The sequence below is a fragment of the Gymnogyps californianus genome, chromosome 15, assembly GCF_018139145.2.
Source record: "Gymnogyps californianus isolate 813 chromosome 15, ASM1813914v2, whole genome shotgun sequence".
In the NCBI taxonomy this organism is placed as follows: domain Eukaryota; kingdom Metazoa; phylum Chordata; class Aves; order Accipitriformes; family Cathartidae; genus Gymnogyps; species Gymnogyps californianus.
The window spans coordinates 5,582,209-5,601,113 of record NC_059485.1 but is presented as its reverse complement, the minus strand read 5'-3'; the positions used below and the strand labels follow the sequence as shown (position 1 = coordinate 5,601,113).

Genomic DNA, 18,905 nt, shown 5'->3' with positions numbered 1-18,905 from the left:
ATCACCGGTGTGCACCCACAGAAACACACTAGAGAGACAGTACACTATACCAGCTCTTCGAAGAGTTATATGACGTGAGACAGAAGAGCAGCATGCCATGATTTCTATGTATTCCTACAGATACAACAGTATGATTTAAAGTACTACAGGTTGTGTACACACGCTTCAGTATCACTTTTCAGCAAGATTCAAGAAATTCAAGTCTGGAGAATAGCTTTCCTGTTGTTTGTATGCAAGAGTCACATGGGCTCAAGACATCCCTTGATAAAGAACCAGAAAAGAAAAATCAATTGTAATTCCGAATTAGCTTGCAACGCGACCTGCAAAAAAATGTTTTCTGGATTACACAAGGTATACATGAACAGTAGAGCGTTAATCTGATACAGAGAGCATATACATGCCTTCTGTGGAGAGATTCTCCCATTGTAATACCCACGCACACGCAGTGAAAACCTCTCTGGGTACCCAGTCACCAGTCTGAAAAGATGAACACTAGCCATTCACATCACATCCTTAGAAATGAATAATCTAACTACACCAAGTTATCTTTAATTACAGGAACTTCATAAGGAGAGCCCTTTTTAGACTTCATGTTCTCAGGAGGAATGTTAATTTGTCTGTCTAATTACCACCTTACACTTTCGCACCAAGTGAAAGCACTATTACTGGCACTTGAGAAAGCAAGTTTTCACTATCTATTTGTAGCCATTTCTTTCAGGCACCCTCTCCACAAAGCTTCCTACTCACCTTCGGAGCTGAGCTCCCTTCTGGGAGAGTTAGGGTCATCTAACTGGTGGATGAGACAATTTATAAGACAACTCCCCATACACAAAAACCAATCAAAATTAGTAAGGGCTAGAATTGAACTAAGTATTCAAGGAATAATCTAGGCAAATCATTCCTGCAGCTTTGTGGCTAGAGCAACTAGGAAGACTCATTAGAGAGACATTTTGTTGGAGAGCGCCTGTTAACCAGTTATGCCTTCCTGCTGGCTCAGCATTCTCCCTTTTGCTCAGCAGGAAATATCAAGTCATTAGGAAACAGTGATCCTCAGCACTCAGCAGGATTCACAGTACAAACAGTCCTCTGGGATTAAGTACTACCTAGAGAAGCATGTACTAGGCACAGCTGGACTTAACCAGAGTTAACTAGTTCTCAGCTAGGAAGACAATACTCCACTTCACAGTACTCGGACCAGACCAGCTGCTGCTTGGAACCTCTCACTGCTTCAGCATCCAAGCTACTTCTCTACTTCTCTCCCCTTGCATATGGTGCTACAGACTGCCTCCCAGGTCAGCCTACTGTCAGGCACACATTCAGAACAGCCTTATTCCCCGTCACTCTGAAACATAACAGCATCTGCCGGTCTGGCGCTTCTGTCATGTGTAACGCACAGCTAGGATAGGATATATCCAGTAGACTAATCTTTAACTGTTGGTATCTAACTGGGACTTCCTGCTAGCACAGATTAGATTCCTTGCTTGTCAGAAGCCGTACCTGCATTCCCAGTCAGACACTGAGCACAGAGCACCAAGAGGCACCAGTTCAAGTGCACTGTCGCGTCCAACTGCTGTAAGAGGGGCAGAAAACCATCCTCAGCTTTGCAGGAGAGCAGCAGCACTTGGACAGCACCTTCACTCACCATGGATGGTACCAACCTGCTATTGCTCAAGTGCGCCGACTTCAGAGTGGAAATTTAAAACTTAATTAAAAAAAGTCAAGACAAATATTCATCCAATATCACTGTAGATTCAGGTAGAATCTTAGTTTTAAGGATACTCCTGCATTTAATACTTGCAAAAACAAATGGTACACCAAGGATGAGAACCAATGGTTCAGATTTTGAGGAAGCCTAAGCAGTTTTCCAGCTTGCAGACTTGACTGGGAGTCGCATCAAGTTTACCAGAATTTATATGCTGACCTTCCAACTTTAAATTGTCACATGCACGCTCTGGGAGACGTGCAGAATACCTCCTTCTCACCCTTTCTACAATTAAAACCAAACACAACTACCACACTCTGCAGCAGCTGTCTTGGACACATATGCTGCATAACAACAGCTAACAAGAGCCTGTAGCAGCAGCACAACTATAAATAGCATCAGCTAGAGCTTCTGTAAGAAAGGGTTAGGACCACAGTACTTGCAGTGGATTGGAATGGATGCAGCTGAAGCTCTTGAGATCACTAAAAAAAAAAAAAAAAAAAAGGTGAATGAGGCTGAGATTTCTTCTTTGCAAGTTGTTCTCTGGTTTGTCTTTCCATTCCAGGCACCTATTTGCAGTCAGCAAAGCCCGGAAGAGCTCCCTGCAAAGACGGCAATATTGGCTAGTGCACTAGCTCTGCTCCTCAACACTGAGCCCCTGCCTCTACAGGCAAATCCATCCCCAGCTGCTAAACTCACAACATAATGTCTGCTCTGCAGTGTTTGTTCCAGTACTTCAGGGGTTTTCTATTCTCTTAAGTATGTGCCTCAAAAGAGCAAATACACAAATGCATTAGTAGCACAATCTAGCCCTTGAACAGCTAAGCCTGGCCTTCAAGGAACATACCCGCCTCCAACAAGATCACATACCAGATCTACCACCTACCAGCAGGTTAATACAAAAAGTGAGCCATGAGACACTGCAAAATACAGTCGTCTTGTTATCTCCTTTTTGAACAGGGGACTGCTCCCAGACCTGCCAGCCCTGCGGAGGGGCAACTAAGACCACCTGGAGTCTTGGCAAGAGTAGATGATGCTTGGAATCAGTAAGAAACGCAGTGCTCAATCTCAGGGCATATGTCCATAGAGCTCAGAGTATTAATTTTGCCCAAGTCAAACAAACTAAGTCCAAGGCCCCTTCCAGAAGTTTGCAAACATGCCCCTGCTTTCAGATGCCCCATCATGAACTCTCCAGGAAATGGAATTCTCATCTGTGTTGACTAAAAAAAAAAAAAAACACCACAAAAAAACAACAACACCCCCCCCCAAACAACAACAACAAAAAAACCCCAAACCAAATGTAAACTGCCTCCTTTTAACTTCTTCTGCACAAGTTCTTGTTGTGCAGAATTACTTAATTTTGCTTGTTTTTCAGCAACCCTTCTTTTCACCTCACTTCCAAAAGCTTCTGTTGCTCAGTCATAACATGAAACGTTGCTGACACCAGCACCATTACTAGCAACCCTTGGAGATGGCACATTAGTACAGATAATGAAATGCAGCAGTGTTTTACACAGGCTGCAAAATTTGAATGTCCACTCCAGTCAAAACCAATACTTCCAAGCCCAAAAGAATCATCTGTACCTCTTTCCTCCTAATCTACTCTCCCACATAGTCATTCTTTTTGGACACCAGATTCTAAGAAATCTCCACCTAGACCTGATAAATATTTCAGCTGTATCCATCCTATTTAAGTGATAAGCTCCCGAGGGCACAGTGTCCTTGATTTACCACTTGCAAAGTATCAAAAAGCAGGACATTAGCTATTCCTTTTCACATTGCTCAAACCATTAGGCAGTTCAGCAAGTAGCAGAAAGGAAGAAAATATGTTACAGATATTTAAAACATACATATACCAAGTGGGAAGAGGGATTACTGCTAACATTGATTAACTACAGACACAGCATACCAAGCGTGAAAATGCACGCACAGGATACGCCACCTCAAGTAACAGGGAAGATCCCTTTCAGGCATCAACCGTACCTGCACACCAGGGTTGCGATGATGACACACCATGCCGTACAGCAGCAGTCAGCATTTAGATGTTCTTCGCTCTTCCGATGGCGGCAACACAGCCAAAACGAGTAGAACAAGAGAAAGAGCAGGTCCAGAGCGAGGCAGGAGAGAGCAATGCCACCCAACAGCAACAGGGCCTGCGGAAAACAGACGGGTGTCACATCTGACCACGGCACAGCCATAGCAGGGGATGTGATTCAGGGCCCAGATCTGAGGGTTCTACAATAAGACAGCACTGAAGGTATACCTTGAAAACAAGTTGTTTTGTGGGTTTTGTATATTTTTAAGATATAAACAGGAGATTTTTAGCCCCACTTTCTCCCCTCTCTGCATCCCACTTGATGAAACCACGTTCTGTACCTAAGCAGTAAATAGTTGAGCCATTGTCTGTCCCAGTCTGCAAATGGCCTAAGTGAATCAGAGAGGGTTTCCTCTTTACTCCTGATCAGAGGTCAGCAGATTTACAGGGAAAAAAAAAAAAATAGTTCAGCCAGCTGCTTCTATCTGTACAGTTCTTTAATCTTCATGAATAAATATGCAGGCTTATTCATTAGAAATCCAAGTGCATGAGTGGGTTTGAAAGGGGGTGGAATTTATTATACATGCATGAGATTGATTTAAAAAAAAATGAATCCCCATGCAATGCTTCTGTTCAAGGTAGACCTAGAATAAATGCTAAACTTCTCCATATACCATCCATCTATATAGGTACAACAAACATGGATGCTACAGACACACTGGCTTGAAGCCATCAAGCTGAGTTATTGTGTTATACCTATTTCTAGTCAGATGTTCCTGGGGGGAAAGGGAAGCAATAAGTGTTTAACTCCATTCCAATTTCTTTTTATTCAGAAAATTCTGGCCAAAACCCAAAAATGGAAAACAATTTTGCTAAATTAAATAGAAAAAATTTTAAAATCCATTCAAACACCAAATCCAGCCACACTTTCCCATGTGAATGAATGAAGTATTTTACCCATAAGCTTTTTTGGATAAACCCTTGGTAGTGGTGACAAATGCCAACTTATTAGAAATTACTTAAATATCTGGAAAGGGCCTAAGTCACCAACTGCTGCCCCAATATTAGGAAGGCAGACATAGTTCTGCATCAAACCTAAAACAAAGGTTTGGGGTTCTTTTTAATCAGTATCTCTTTTCCTCCCCATGCAGAAATTCCTTAAAGAACATTTATACGCTTCCTCCTGATTGAAACAATAAATTCCTCCTGGTCAAAGAAACGAAACAAAGAATACTGCAATTAAAGTAAGACTCTCAACAAAACTGGTGACCATTTCTAACAGGGTCCGGTAGTAACTTGCTCTTCGTAGGCTTTTCTTCCCCTTCTTTCCCCCCGGTCTGCTCCATAGGTACTCCCTGCTGAGTTATTATCCTGGCAAGCTATACGAGCCACACAACATACTTTCCAGCCAAGCAAACGTCAGTGTGTACAGACTGTAGGGCCCATTGCCATACATAATGAGAGTCACGCTAGTTAAACCTAACTGCTGCATCACAGATACTCCACGTAGCCATGTGCTGTTTGCTTTCCCAGCCTTAAGAAATCCACCCAAAAGCCCATCAAGCGCACTGGGATGGGGGAGAGCTTACAGGTGCTGCTTTCCCAAACTAAACAGCAGAAACTCGGTCCCGTTGTAGAAAGTGAACTTTGGGATCTTTAACAGAGAAGAGTGGGGGTGGAAGGGAAAAAGCCCTATCCTCCTTTCCCATGATTACGCCAGATGGTGCGTGCGCTGCTTGAGCTCCTGAGCAGAAAGGGGCCTTCGAGAGGGAAGCTGTGTTCAGAGCCCCACGTTCTCCCACTTCTGAAGGCTTGCCATGTACGAGCACTCAATAGTAATTTAACTAACACATTTGGCATACCAAAGCTCCTCAGGGATATTCTTTATTTTTTAAACACGTCAGGCTGCTGTAATGCAAAGCTTTCCGGCGCTGCTCGCCTGCACTTCTTTCTTCACACCCTCAACCTTCCTGCACACGCTAAAAGGCATTACTGCTGGAAAGATGAAACCAGCTGAAAACATCTTCCCAGTAACTCTTTATCAGCAAAAAATTCACACTGTGGTTCCAGATGTAGGGGAACAGCTCCCATTAAAAGGAAAAAAAGGAAATACTAAAAGGAAAAAAGAAAAAAAATAAAAATTAAAGACTGCCATGTAGCAAGCAACCTGAAGTTCTCACTTGAAAGGACACTTAATATATGCTGTAATTTATGCATCTGGCCACAAGGACTTGGCTGGCCACTACACTACGATCTGTGTTTCATTTTCCAGAGAATATTTGTTTTCCATTAATGGATATGTGCCATGACAACAAGTGAAATCATCCAGCAGAGCAGTTATTAATCTTTCTGACTGATGAGTCAGTTTAGGACCCAGAGACCGGCTAGCAGTGAAAGCCTGGTCGCAACCAAAGATATGCCTGTGCCCGCTTGTCAGGATTAAATGACAGTATTTAAGAAAGGGGGGTTGAGGCTGGATAAACCCTCAGACACTCTATCCTGCAACAGTAAATCTGGGACTCGGTTATCCAAGGCCACGTTATCCCAACTAAATGTAAAATTATGCACTGGGCCTTTTGCCACAAAAGAGCATCAATTCGTCTTCAAACATTTGCTGAGCTATCAGAACCTTTATAGCAAATGATGCATGAACTACCCTTACAGGAAAATGGAGACAACTTGGAGGAGCAACATTTTACCACTGTGCTGACACTAATGGCAGAAGTGGAGACAGAGCAGTCCCTGAAAATGAGTGTAAATCCAAGTGGTATCAGCCAGACTGGCAGGAGATGAAGCTACAGTGTTAGGAAGCACTTTCAAAATAAAAGTTAATAGCAGTACACTGGGAAGTAACCATGAGCAGCATTGCTAGCTTGGAAAGGCACCATAAAACCTGAATACACTCGGTCTTGTGCAGGGACAGTGCTCGACAGCCTGCTGCAGTGTTAATGGCCTTTCTCAGCTCCAGCATGGTTGCCAGGATTCATGGTATTTACTCTCTCAATGGGAGTAAGAAGCCAAAAAAAGGGGAAGAAAACATCTAGGTCCCCACGCACGGAGAGGGGCACCATCACAATAAGAAACACAGGGCACGGCAAAAACATCCCTTGCAAAAATACCCGGAGGCTGCTTAGCTCTTTGTCCTGATTTCAGCTGGGATAGAGTTAATTTTCTTCCTAGTAGCTGGCATAGTGTTATGTTTTGGATTTAGTATGAGAATAATGTTGATAACACACTGATGTTTTTAGTATAAACACTACTTAGCAACAACTAAGTCAAGGATTTTTCAGCTTCTCATGCTCAGCCAGCAAGAAGGCTGGAGGGGCACAAAAAGTTGGGAGGGGACACAGCCAGGACAGCTGACCCGAACTAGCCAAAGGGATATTCCATACCATACAACATCATGCCCAGTATATAAACTGGGGGGAGTTGGCCAGGAGGGGCATATCACTGCTCGGGAACTAACTGGGCATCAGTCAGTGAGTGGTGAGCAATTGCATTGTGCATCAGTTGTTTTGTATATTCTAATTCTTTTAGTATTATTATTGTCATTTTATTATTATTATCATCATTATTTTCCTTCCTTTCTGTCCTATTAGACTGTTTTTATCTCAACCCACAAATTTTACTTTTTTTCAATTCTCTCCCCCATCCCACTGGGTATCCCCATCATCCCCCACATACACAGATCAGCCTTCAGTTTGCACAACCTTGGTCTCTGAGACCATGCCTTATGTTACTGTAGATCGATTAAACCAATATACAGCCTTGTCTACTGGACGAAAAAGTCTCCATACAGAACAGCCGCTTTCAGCTTGCAAGTTCCAAACTGTGATCCACATCATTAGTTACCTGAATATATCTCTGGACTGTGGTCCTGGAAGGCTAATTTTAGCTGCCGAAACTGCACTTAAGGGATGTATACTCCATCCCATCCTACATACATGGTCACAAAGAGAAGCGATCTACATAAGGACATGAGAAAAGGGATATACAAGATACGTTTGAGTATATTTCCTTAGAATGGAAAGCCTAAAAAAAAGCCATGACGCTCTGTAACGCAGTAGGTAAACACTGGGTTGCATTCACGTTAAGTGTCAAGGTTTAGCACTGCCTTAAGCGCTGTTTGTTCGTCACTTGACTGTACAGAGGAGCATTGGCTTAGGGACCCTTCCTCACACCACCATGTCCCCTCTGCCATGAAGGTTACTTGGCACAAGAAGTCCTGGCAGCAGAACAGGTTTAGAAAATTAATTCTGGATACACAAGCTCAAAATAATCCATGTGTCTATTAAGTACAAGTTTTACCAATCTCAACTTATCCAACTTCCAATTACTGCATTCTTTAGACCTTAACTGTACTAACAGCAGCATGGCATAGTGAGCAGCTTCCCATGGAATAGACGATAGCTATTTCTGGATAGCACTGCTATTTCACTACTAGTTAGAAAGTCCACTAAAACCTCATTAAGAAACTTGAGAGTAAAGCTGAAGCCTTCAGGTGGTTCCTGAACAGCATGCAGTTTCGCTTTTTATCTTCCATCAATAATTTTAAAGTTATTTCATCTTAAAATTTCATAATTTCAACCCACAGGACAAAATAGCTACAGCTTTTGAGCATCTCAACAACACAGCTGTCTTAATCATTGCCAGATTGAGAACTGTTTATAGTTTTACCTTAAAGTTAGCTTTTGCCAAAAAAAAGCTTTCCACTGAATCTGCAACTAATGTTCCTTCTGGATTTCCATGCAGCAACTTGAGATTGTGGTAATAAAACAGAGAGAAGAGGTTAAAGGAGTGTGGGAAGAGAAAAACGTTCACCCAGAAGAACAAATGAAGCAAACTGGGCTGCTGCCAAAGGAGCACTCATCTCTATTTATTCCACAAAGGACGGAAGTCTTCTTAGCAAGAAAAGAAACTGCTGTGGGATAGTGTCATGCCTACACTACTTCCTACACTGTTTTTTTGCAGACTTCAGGACATCTCTGAGAAGCTTATGTACTCAGAGATGATAAGTTACTATGTACTACCAAACTGATTTTTTGTAACACTGGCAACATAAGGAACACACTCTGACCCCCTCATCAACTTGTTCTGAACCCCTCATCAACTTGTTCTGAACATACTGTGTGTTCAGAGACTCGATTTCCATTTCTGAAAAATGCTGTACGTGGTGTTTGTTGAGATACTTAAGCGTCTCAGGATGTCATTCATCCCACAGCCTCCACAGAAGGATGCAGGCTTTGGTAGGGAATGCAGCCAACCGTGTATTGGCAAATGTGATGTGGGGGGAGGATGTGGAAACCACTGCTGATCTCAGCACTAAACCATCCATATCTCCTCTGCCCGGGGGACAGGCCTTCCCAGGCCAATTACTGTACTCAACGCAGTAGAGGAGCAAGGCTGGGCAGGAAACGTGCTGCAGAAGAGGCTTTTCCCACGGTACTGAGATGTATTCTCCTTCATGAGGGATCCCTCAGCAGGATGGAAGAGCACCATGGAAACAGAGGACAGGTTCCACCATCTCATCTCCTTATACAGACATCTCCCACAGAAAGCACGTTGTTAAGGGAGTGCAGTAGATTATATATATATATTTATTTAGGGCAAGTCCACACTGGAGCAAGCAATATAGGCCAACACCTTGCCTTCCGTGTTTTTTGGCTATTGGCTTTCCTTTCTGGAAAAGAGAAAATGCCAAGGATTATGTCAAGCTTTTTTTTTTTTTTTAATCACCTTAAGACAATACAGCAGACACATCAGAATAAAACAGATCTACAGTTGAAACATTTCCTAGCATGACTAGATAGCTCAAATCTATTTAACCAAGTTGGTTACATAAACAGGCTAGCTTCCTCAACACTGAAAAGCCATCTACAGAGGCAAGGGCATTCCACGGTTAATTGGTATTAGAGCTGTGAACTAAAGCCACTTTAATTACAAATGAGTGTTCACACAGGGTTTTAATGTAGTTTAACTAGAATGGCCTTAATTCAGTGTAGTTTAATTCACTTTAGTGCATTTAAAGTGGTTTAACTAATCTGCTTTGAATTTACTCCTCCAGTTATTTCAGATTAATTTCTCAAGTGCCCTTGTGCAGGCAACAACTGAGAACAAGGTTAGGTTGATTAAAGATTCATCATTTCCTCCATACTAACATTCTGACCCCTTATTTCATAATTAAAGGCTTCCAACGCTGCCTTTATATTTGGTCCAATTCACCAAAGCCTCCAGCGCAGAGGACACAACCTTGCTGATACTTGGCTTATTGCAGTAACCAACACGCCATACAATCCTCGCCAGAGTTTTGAGAGCTATGGTTAAACAATATATAGCACAGGCAGGTCTGCACACCTCACTTCCACAGGTTCCACAGGGGCAGGTGCTAGAATTCATCAGAGCATCTCATATCAAACCAAAGAGAGATGGAAAGCACTGAGTAGAAAGGATTTGCTTAACAATTGGGTTGGATTTTTTTTTTCTGCCCATGACTGCAGATCTAAGCCGTGCTAAGCAGCAGTGAACACTGGAGTCCTATTGGGTTGAAGTCAAATAACAATCCATTTATTCCCGTAGCTGTTACCAACTCAGCAATCTCCATCTTACACAGCAAGGAAACGTTCCCAGAGGTAAGGGGGTCCTCTAAATTGGATGTTCTTATCCCTAGTTTCTCCATAATGCTGGCTGAAAGCCTCTATGCGCTACAGCGATGAAAAGAATGAGACACTCTCTCCAAATTCAGTTTCCACTGACAGGTCCCCACAGACTAAATCTTTATTAAATGAGGCTTAGCTCAGAACTGGCAGCTTGTCAAATGAGCATTCTCGCTGAAAAGGCGGACTTCCTTTCTGGGGATTCTGCAAATTCCCTTGCAGGGCTCTAAAAAAACCACCACGGATGCATCAGTGTTCATGCAGGTCTTTGCCCCAAATCCCAGACCACCAAAATGTGTAAGGAATCCTCTTAGGAACAGACCTTCAGTTTCAGAAGTTTACTCCTTTCTAGTATCCCCAGTTGGACACAGTTAAAACCATTAGTTAACTTTGTTTAAAGGCAAGAATCAGATAAATATTTGGAATATTGAGGCGAAGGGCACCGAAAGGATAGCTGGAAGAATTCGGTGGGTCTCCTGCACCGCTCGCATCCACGCTCAGCTTGCCCAGCTCACCCATGGCAGATCTGCACAATTTCACCAGACATTCCTTTCCCACAACAGATTAGCTCACACATTCCCGCCCGACAGCGGCGCCTCTACTCAAGGTCTTTTAGAAGCAGCTTTATTTCCTTGGTTAGAAAGCTGTATCATCCATTAAAGTCTTAAAACACAATCTCCTCACAAGGTAATTTTCCAGCAAACTGGATAATGGAAAGAAACCCCGTGCTATAAAGGAAGTATGAATTTAATGCTCCTACAACTCAGGGATAAGCAAGCACTGCCTGTGTTACCTGGCTCAAGCCCAAGTGCTGTATAAATTCCCATGCCAAGACAATTCCCCATCCCCAGCTCTGCAGCAGGAGCTCAGCTATGCTCCCGCTGGCCTGGAACTCCCTGAAGGCAAGACGTGGCACTGCCAAGCTGCCTGTTGCATGCAGGCAGGGACCAGGGCACACTTGCACAGCCCAGCACGTGAGCTAGGCAGCACTGCTGTATTTAAAAAAAAAAAAAAAAAAAAGAAAAAAGGCAGGAAATGCTTAGGCCTGAAGCCCAGTGACTTAATCCAATTTCTATCCTTTTTCCCTTCCCCCTCCTACAATGTGGGCTCTCAGAGACAATACACTTCATTTAGAGGGGAAAAGAAAAAAAAAAATCTCTCCTATGTGCCTGTCCTTACACACTATCAAGCAAAGCACTGAGACCCTGCATTTTTTTTAATCTATCTATGCTGACCATGCAGGCTCCGGAGTGGACGCCAACCTCAAGGATTTTCTTTCAAGATGCCAGCTGTAAGGAGTTGGTGCTTTACTGCAGGCTAGCTGCTCTTTAGCTGTTGCTGTTTCTTATTAGATATGGTTTGAAACCCAAGTATTTATACTGCTCCTGTGAATTTCAAGAGTTCTCCACAAAGATAGGATCTTTCAGTAGAGATCATTACATGCATCATCTACAAGTCTCCTGTTCCTCTGTAGGACCTAAACCCTATCCTTTCCAGGACTGGATAGGTAATGACATGGCACCAGTTAAGACTCAATGTCGTATTTAGACTCACAACAGGTTCTTGATTTTCCTAATCATCTCCTCTTAAACCAGCGAACCAAATCAGAAGAGATCAGCCACTACAGAGTTTGAAGACACTGAGCTCAACCCTCAGCTCTGATGTCCAGAGCAGGAAAGGCCTGGCAGGAGGTCACTGCAAGCTGCATACACCATGCAATACCCCCTTAGCAGGCAGCCACCAGTCTGCTTTGAGAGAGGCTTTCACACGCCATTTCTATTTGGAAGAGGATAAACAAGGCATTGGGGAGGGAGGGGAAGGAGAGCAGAAACAAGCAGAGCCACCCCTAAGTGGAACAGAAAACAAAAACTTGTCCCATTTGTGGAAACTTTCCCCAAAGAAACATCAACCCCTCAATGGGGTTAGCCTGTCCCATCATCAGGGATGGCAGTTTCCATAAGCATGACTGCTGTAGATAATGCGGTTCTGCTCACTTCTGCCATTATTTTGCATTACTTTGAACTTGCTGGTTTGTCTTCAGTGATACATCATCATGTCAGTTGTGTTAGTTAAGAAGTTTTGCTGGGCAAAGATTTGTTTGAATTTCTTAGCAGCATACACATTCAGTTGCACAGGACACAAGCACAGACGTCCAGGCACAAGCATTCTTCCTCCCACTATACTTTTCTGGTGTCTTCTCTATACAGCTCGTGACTTGCAGACACACCAAAGCAGCTGAGAGGAAAACAGTTCGAGTATGGTCACTTCCCTCCTGTCTACCCCAAGTGATATAAAACTCACACTGAGTTTCCAAATTTGTCTCCAAAATTTCCACATGAAAGAAGTTCATTTTTAGAAAAGATATTTTTAACCACCACACTTGGACTGAAGTGATTCTGGAAAGCCAGGGCAGGCTGCCTTTCACAGGTTTCCACTACAGGACCGTGTACGGCACCTCATTCCCTTCGCAGCATCATTGCGACCTTCCACTGTCAAGTAATTTTGGTGAGACTGTAACCAGGATTTGGTAAGGCTCACCAATTGGGCCCAAACAGGTAGGGAAGCTCATTCACTTTGTAGAGAAGCCCAACAACAGCACTAACAGAAGCAGAAACTTTACCTTGGTTCCCAAACACTGTGTGCAAATAACATAGTCCAATGTCTACTCAGACCTACCAAGCTCATTTTTAAGGAGACTATTCAGGGTAGAGCAATGATTTATGGCAAGACCCATAACTGATCTGCAAAGAACATTAAACATGTTTTGGGGTTTTTTTAAAATCAGCTATACCTGGAAACAAGGAATTAGTACTCCTTGCAATCAGAAGGATTACAAAAAAGTGTCCTGACCATGCCACAGGAACACAGAAAGTATGAAGAAACCCAAGAGAGATGAAAAAATTTAAGACAAATGTAGAAAACGTGATCATTGCTGGGCCAACGGAGTTGTGTCCTTGAATCATTTGCAGAACGATGTCTTGCCCAGAAAATTCTCAATAGCAACATCTCTACAGGCACCATTTTAAGCCCATTTATGTCTTAGGAGTTTTTGCGCCATGCATCTACTGCTGCACGCTATAAACTCAAGCATAACATTTGCTGCATTGAACCACAAAAGTGATGCAGAATAATTTGAGAGAGAGTCCAAATTGGAATGGAAACTCCAACATCAAATTGTTACCAATCTTAGACTTGAAAGGCAACTTAAGGTGCCTGCTAACATTTATACAACTTTTCATATCATTAGCACCATGAAGAGGTCTTTCTAAACAGCAGCTATTAGGAAAATGTTTAAGCCATGGTAAGAAGCTCTAGCATACACTTTGGCATTTGGAAGCACCTGAGTTGAAAAAAAAAAATTAATTAGGAGGAAAAGAGGTACTTTCTGGCCAAGATAACAAATCCACCGCAAATGGCTTCGTAAACTGCTTCTGTTAGCACTGAATGGACAGTAAGGCAAGTTACTATAATTGGGCTTCTGCATCTATACGTCAGTGATGGGAATGGGCTAGATTGGTGCTACTCAGGTGTCTTTAACATGGAAATCCACGTCCAGTTTGTACTTCAGGTTGCAACCTGAAGTACATCTTCAGAATCAAGAGTGAGAAGTTTGGAACAACAAGAAAAAAACAACAAAAATAAAAATGGGGCACTGCATTTCCATTGATATTTACCCCATTCAGCTTCACTGTCATTTGTCTACACAACTGAAGCAGGCCAAATGGCTATTTACAAAGCAAACAAACTTAGTATAGTTCATAATACACATTAAGCCTAATACAGGGTGAGAGAAATAGCACTCTCGATTACATTAGCAAATTACAGTGGTCTAGCTGCCCTGATGGCTGACCTCTGGAAGGGGATAAAGAGCAAAATCAAAAGGCAAACTGCCCTACATCTTTAAAAAGTCACAGCCCACTGTGCTACAGCTAGCAGTTCACATGACATCTTCCTTAAAATAATTTGTATTTGAAGTCAGCTTTAATGCAGTATGTCAGTCATGTGGAGAGGCCGCAAAGAACTGGAAAGGGGCAATATCCCATAGGGATATCTTCTGTAATTTGGGGAAGGAGGAACACAGACCTCTGATCCATCTATTGACTGTGGACCTGAACTGACCTCCTTGCACAAACAATGCAAACATGCCACTTAACTGTCAGAGACAAAAAAGTGCCACGCTTCTCACCATAAATTCACTCCAAACTTCCTCTTTGAAGACTAATACAGTCAGGGTTAAAAGAAAAAAAGGGGGGGGGGGGGGGGGGGGGCAGGAAAAAAAAAAGGAGGAAATCTCTTCCTTCAACTTAAAGCTGTACATTACCCTCCCCAAAAAGAGGCTCATTCATGTGCAGGAAACATTTCCACATTGAGTCTTCCTTGGCTTTATCTTGGGGTTTTTTTGAGTTGGGTTTTTTCCCCTTTTCTCTCTTTAAAGAAGGAGGAAAAAAAAGCTCTCAAAAAAACCCTCAGGGACAAAGACAACCAATATTCACTATTGAGAACCTTCAAATCCAGGAAAAAAAATACCATAGAGAGACTAACAGAGGAAGCAGATCAAAAAACTATCCAAGCTAGCCAAGACCCACCACAGTCACAGCTGGAGCCTGTGTTTCTGCACCACTGACAAGACTGGGAGCATCATTAACCACTTCTCTCCGCTCAGCACTCCAGCCTGCGCAAGGGAAGCTACAGAGCTAAGAAAGGCCTCATGCAGGCTCCTCGCCAAATGCCGAGAAGGGATTAGGGCCTCCGGCAGCTATACTGAAGGGAGATACAATTTGAATAGAGATGCTTTCTTTACAGCTTTCCCCATTACGCAGTGCAGAGCTGCAGATGGCCCTCTCAGCAACCAGGGTAAAGTCAGATGCTGCCCCCTCAAGAGCAGCATTCTGGCAAGTGGTCACAGCCTTACCCCTCCACTTCTGCTGCCCAGTCGTCATGCTGATAAAAAGGGGAGCACACGGTTTTTAAATTCACCTCCTGAATGCCATTCATGAGAATAGGGGAACAGCTAACAGTAGATGCGCATATAGATTAAAAAACCTTGCAGTTACAAGTCAAATAGGGTGCCACAACATCTCTTTACAGAGGGCATCCCACCTTGCAGCTTCAGGTCTGAGCAGCTCTTCTCACAGTTTCTCCATTTCCGCACAGGGTCGGGGGAAGAGAGGAAACTGTCTCCTTTCAACTAAACAAAGCCGTTCAACTCTCTTCAGGCTTGTCTGCCTGCAAAGCTGAAAGTTGTCCTGGACCACTGGCCTAAAAAAATTTAAAGTACTGGGTTTATATCAGCTATTTAGGGACAAATACACCTCACTTTTAGCTTCCTTTACCACCAAGTTTTGGGAATACATAGGACACAGGGTTGTTTTGCTGTAATAGCAGTTACATCAGTTAAGAGAAGCAAGTGTTTGCCCTACTGTGTCCTAACAGGATTTTTTGTTAGCTGCTCTGCTTTCCCAAGACAGACACATGATTTCCACTAGAAATCAATGCACTTTATAGGTAAACTAATATGCACACAGCCTTCCTTCAGAGATCCTTCTATCCTGCTCATGAGATGAGAGCTCGTAGGATTCCTCGAGCTCCTGCGCAGGTACTCGTTCATTCATCAATTCTTCTGAACTGCATCTTGAGATTGATTTTTCAGGGAAGTTCCCAGAGCTCTCTCAGAGGTTCTGCCTACACTGATGTCATGGCTATATTTAAAGAAGGAATCCCACTAAAGTGGTTTATAATGCGCTCTGGCAGGACAGTGTAGACAGAGCTAAATCCTATTAAGCTACTTAAGTTGCTTTCCCCCTCTAAAGTCATCCGTCAAATGCCGGCCCTACACATAGCAGCCAACTATCAAACTAGCTTATCAAGAGTCATGCTTAAAACACCAAACAAAACAAAACAATTCAATCATCACACACATGAGGAAGAGAAACTGGGGCAGTGTGCTGCTCCAGTAACCTCCTGGGATCCCAGAGGGTGGAGAAGGCTGGCTATTAGGTTTTCATTACAGTTAGATTGTAACCCACTTGCACACTACTGGACTTTATTAAAGATAAAATAAGAATGAGTGTTTCTTTACACGTTAGTCTTGACTATCTTGAAAGGACTATATGGAGAATATGTGAATGTAAGGCATACTTTTTAAATAGAGATCACACTAACGGGGGGGGCATATCTGGGAAAACAAAGCACCGTTCAGCCTCAACTCAGCAGCCCAGGGAGAAGGGGGAAAGCAGTGTTCATAGTCATCTCATCTCCTTTCCTAGTAACTTGAAAATAGGCAGAGTCCTGAAAGATTAATTCCCATAAATGTTAAATGTCCACATTTAAAGCTCCAGTTTTATAGCATTCACTCCACTAAGTTAACATGTTACTGCCACGAGATTTCGGATACAAACCTCAATTTTACAGATTCCATAAAATAATAGAAAACAATAGGCTGGAAAAGACCTCTGGAGGTCACTGTAGTGCAGCCTGCTGCTAAAAGTAAGGTTAATTTAATAGATAGGGCTGCTCAGAGCCTTGCCCAGGCAAGTTTCAAGTGTCTCTAAGGCTAGAACTTCCAAAGCTTCCCTCAGCCCCTGCTCCAGCACTACAAATTACAATGTTCATAAGTGACTGCACCCAAGCGCCATTTCCCATTGCAACTTGTGGTTGCTGTCGCTTGTCCTTTTGCTGAGTGTTGTCTCCAAGTCCCTCCCTCAGGTACACGAAGGCTGCTCTCACGGATCTGTCCTTTCACCTTCTCTTCTTCAGGCTGAAGGGTTCCAAGCCTCCCAGCCTCTCTTTGCAGGTCAGGCTCTAACCATCTCACTGGCCCTCCCCTAGGCATGCTCCAGTTTGTCAACATCTCTCCTGCACTGGGGGCCCCAAATCATTATGCAGTTATACAGCATTTACGCTGGCACACGTAACTGGAGGAGAGCCCATGCACGTGAAATGGCTGATGACCCCATTTTAGGGCTATTTTCAGCTTTCTTAGAGGGCTAAGCAAAGCACAAGCCTTCAGAGCTCAGGTCTGCCTCCAGCTGCATGACCTACCCCACCTGATATAGTCACAAAGCACCAAAAGATGACAAATCTCCCCCCATGCTAAACAGCACGGACAGTCGCTCTGTGGGCGTGAGAAATGCAGCAAGTACCATTTGAGACTGAGCGAGAGACTCAACAGCATGAATGTTATTCCTCATAACAACAAAATGAGATAGCTGATCTCCCCCCAGGAAAGGAGAGGTAGGGAAGGGGAAAAAAAAAAAAAAAAAAAAGCAGCAATGGAGAAGTTACATGCTTCAGACTGAAAACAAGGCACCTTGGGAGTTATTCGGCGAGCCCAACTGCACGGATGCTCGTGTATCCCATTGGCTGCCGCCTTCCAGAGCTGCACAGCAACGAGCCCGGGAGGTGGGAGGCTGCCAGCACGCATGAGAGCTCCCTGCTCAACCCCTCCTCCGCATCCCCACAGCCCAGCCTGACAAGCACCGATACTGCTCTAGCTCTCCAGCTAATCGCAATATTGATCGCTCTTCCCCCACCAGAGGTCAATCAGGGAGAGACAGCCAAAGCAGGCAGGACCTCGGTTAAATGAATGACAGGGTCGATGCAGAGCAGCCACACCAGGCTATTTCAACAAAAGCAGTATAGGACAATCCCATGTTCTACCTTGGTCCGTGGCTCAGGTTTTCCTTGGCGAGCGGGAAGACGGTATTGCAGAAATAAGGACAAGGTGGAGGGCAAGGGGTAAGATGTGCAGTTGTGCTTGTGTCTGACACAGGTCAGAGAAGTGCTGACACCCAAAAGGTATTAATAACCCTCAAAGGCAGCACTGCACAGCATGAGTGCCGCTCTTGTAGCTGTTTCACTCCATTAATTTAGGAAAGTGAGGGAGGAAATGGTCACAACAGAGAAAGCTACCGAGCCTCAGCTTCCCTACAAAAGGGGCTCCAATCCCAGGGTCCTAGACCACACCGACACTTACAAAAGGAGATCAGAGCTTCTCGCACAAGGACAAGCAGGAGAGAGTACAGAAACTGGCATAATGTGGAAAAGCAACTGATCGAGATGTTGGGCTTACCACCACCGCAGCCACAAAACAGATCATGAAGCGTGCTATGGATGTGGAGGAGGGAAACTAGTTCTAGTGCCTGAGCACGACAGCTCACAGCAGGAGAGCTTGTTACAGCTTTCCTCTAGCACAACCACCTAAACCAAAATGTTAGATGTGAGCAAAAATTAATCTCTAAGACACACACACAAAAAAAAAAAAAAGGTTGCAAGTGGACAAAGAACTCAAATGCAATGGTTTGCAGGCTCTAGGCACAAGAAAGGTCTGGAATTCTTTCTGCCCAGACCCAAAATCACTACCTCCCAGCAGCACTTAGAGCCAAGCAAAGGATACCCCGAACTCCTCTGCCCCGCTTGCCAGCATGCGCAGGAGAAGCTCGTCTTCCGAGTAGTCATTACTGATCAGGTGCATCTTCGCAGACAGCGCCTGGTCACACAATGCTGACTCTCAGCT

At 43.7% G+C, this 18,905-nt stretch overlaps 1 protein-coding gene across 2 annotated transcripts in view; it reads right to left on the bottom strand.

The window, feature by feature from the left end:
* Positions 1-18,905, bottom strand: part of TTYH3 (tweety family member 3) — an 80,027-nt gene that overhangs the window by 35,312 nt on the left and 25,810 nt on the right. For both annotated transcript variants that reach the window (XM_050905814.1, XM_050905815.1), the window contains exon 2: positions 3,686-3,855. In XM_050905814.1, the coding sequence (XP_050761771.1) occupies positions 3,686-3,855 (170 nt within the window). The remainder of the gene's footprint in view (positions 1-3,685; positions 3,856-18,905) is intronic.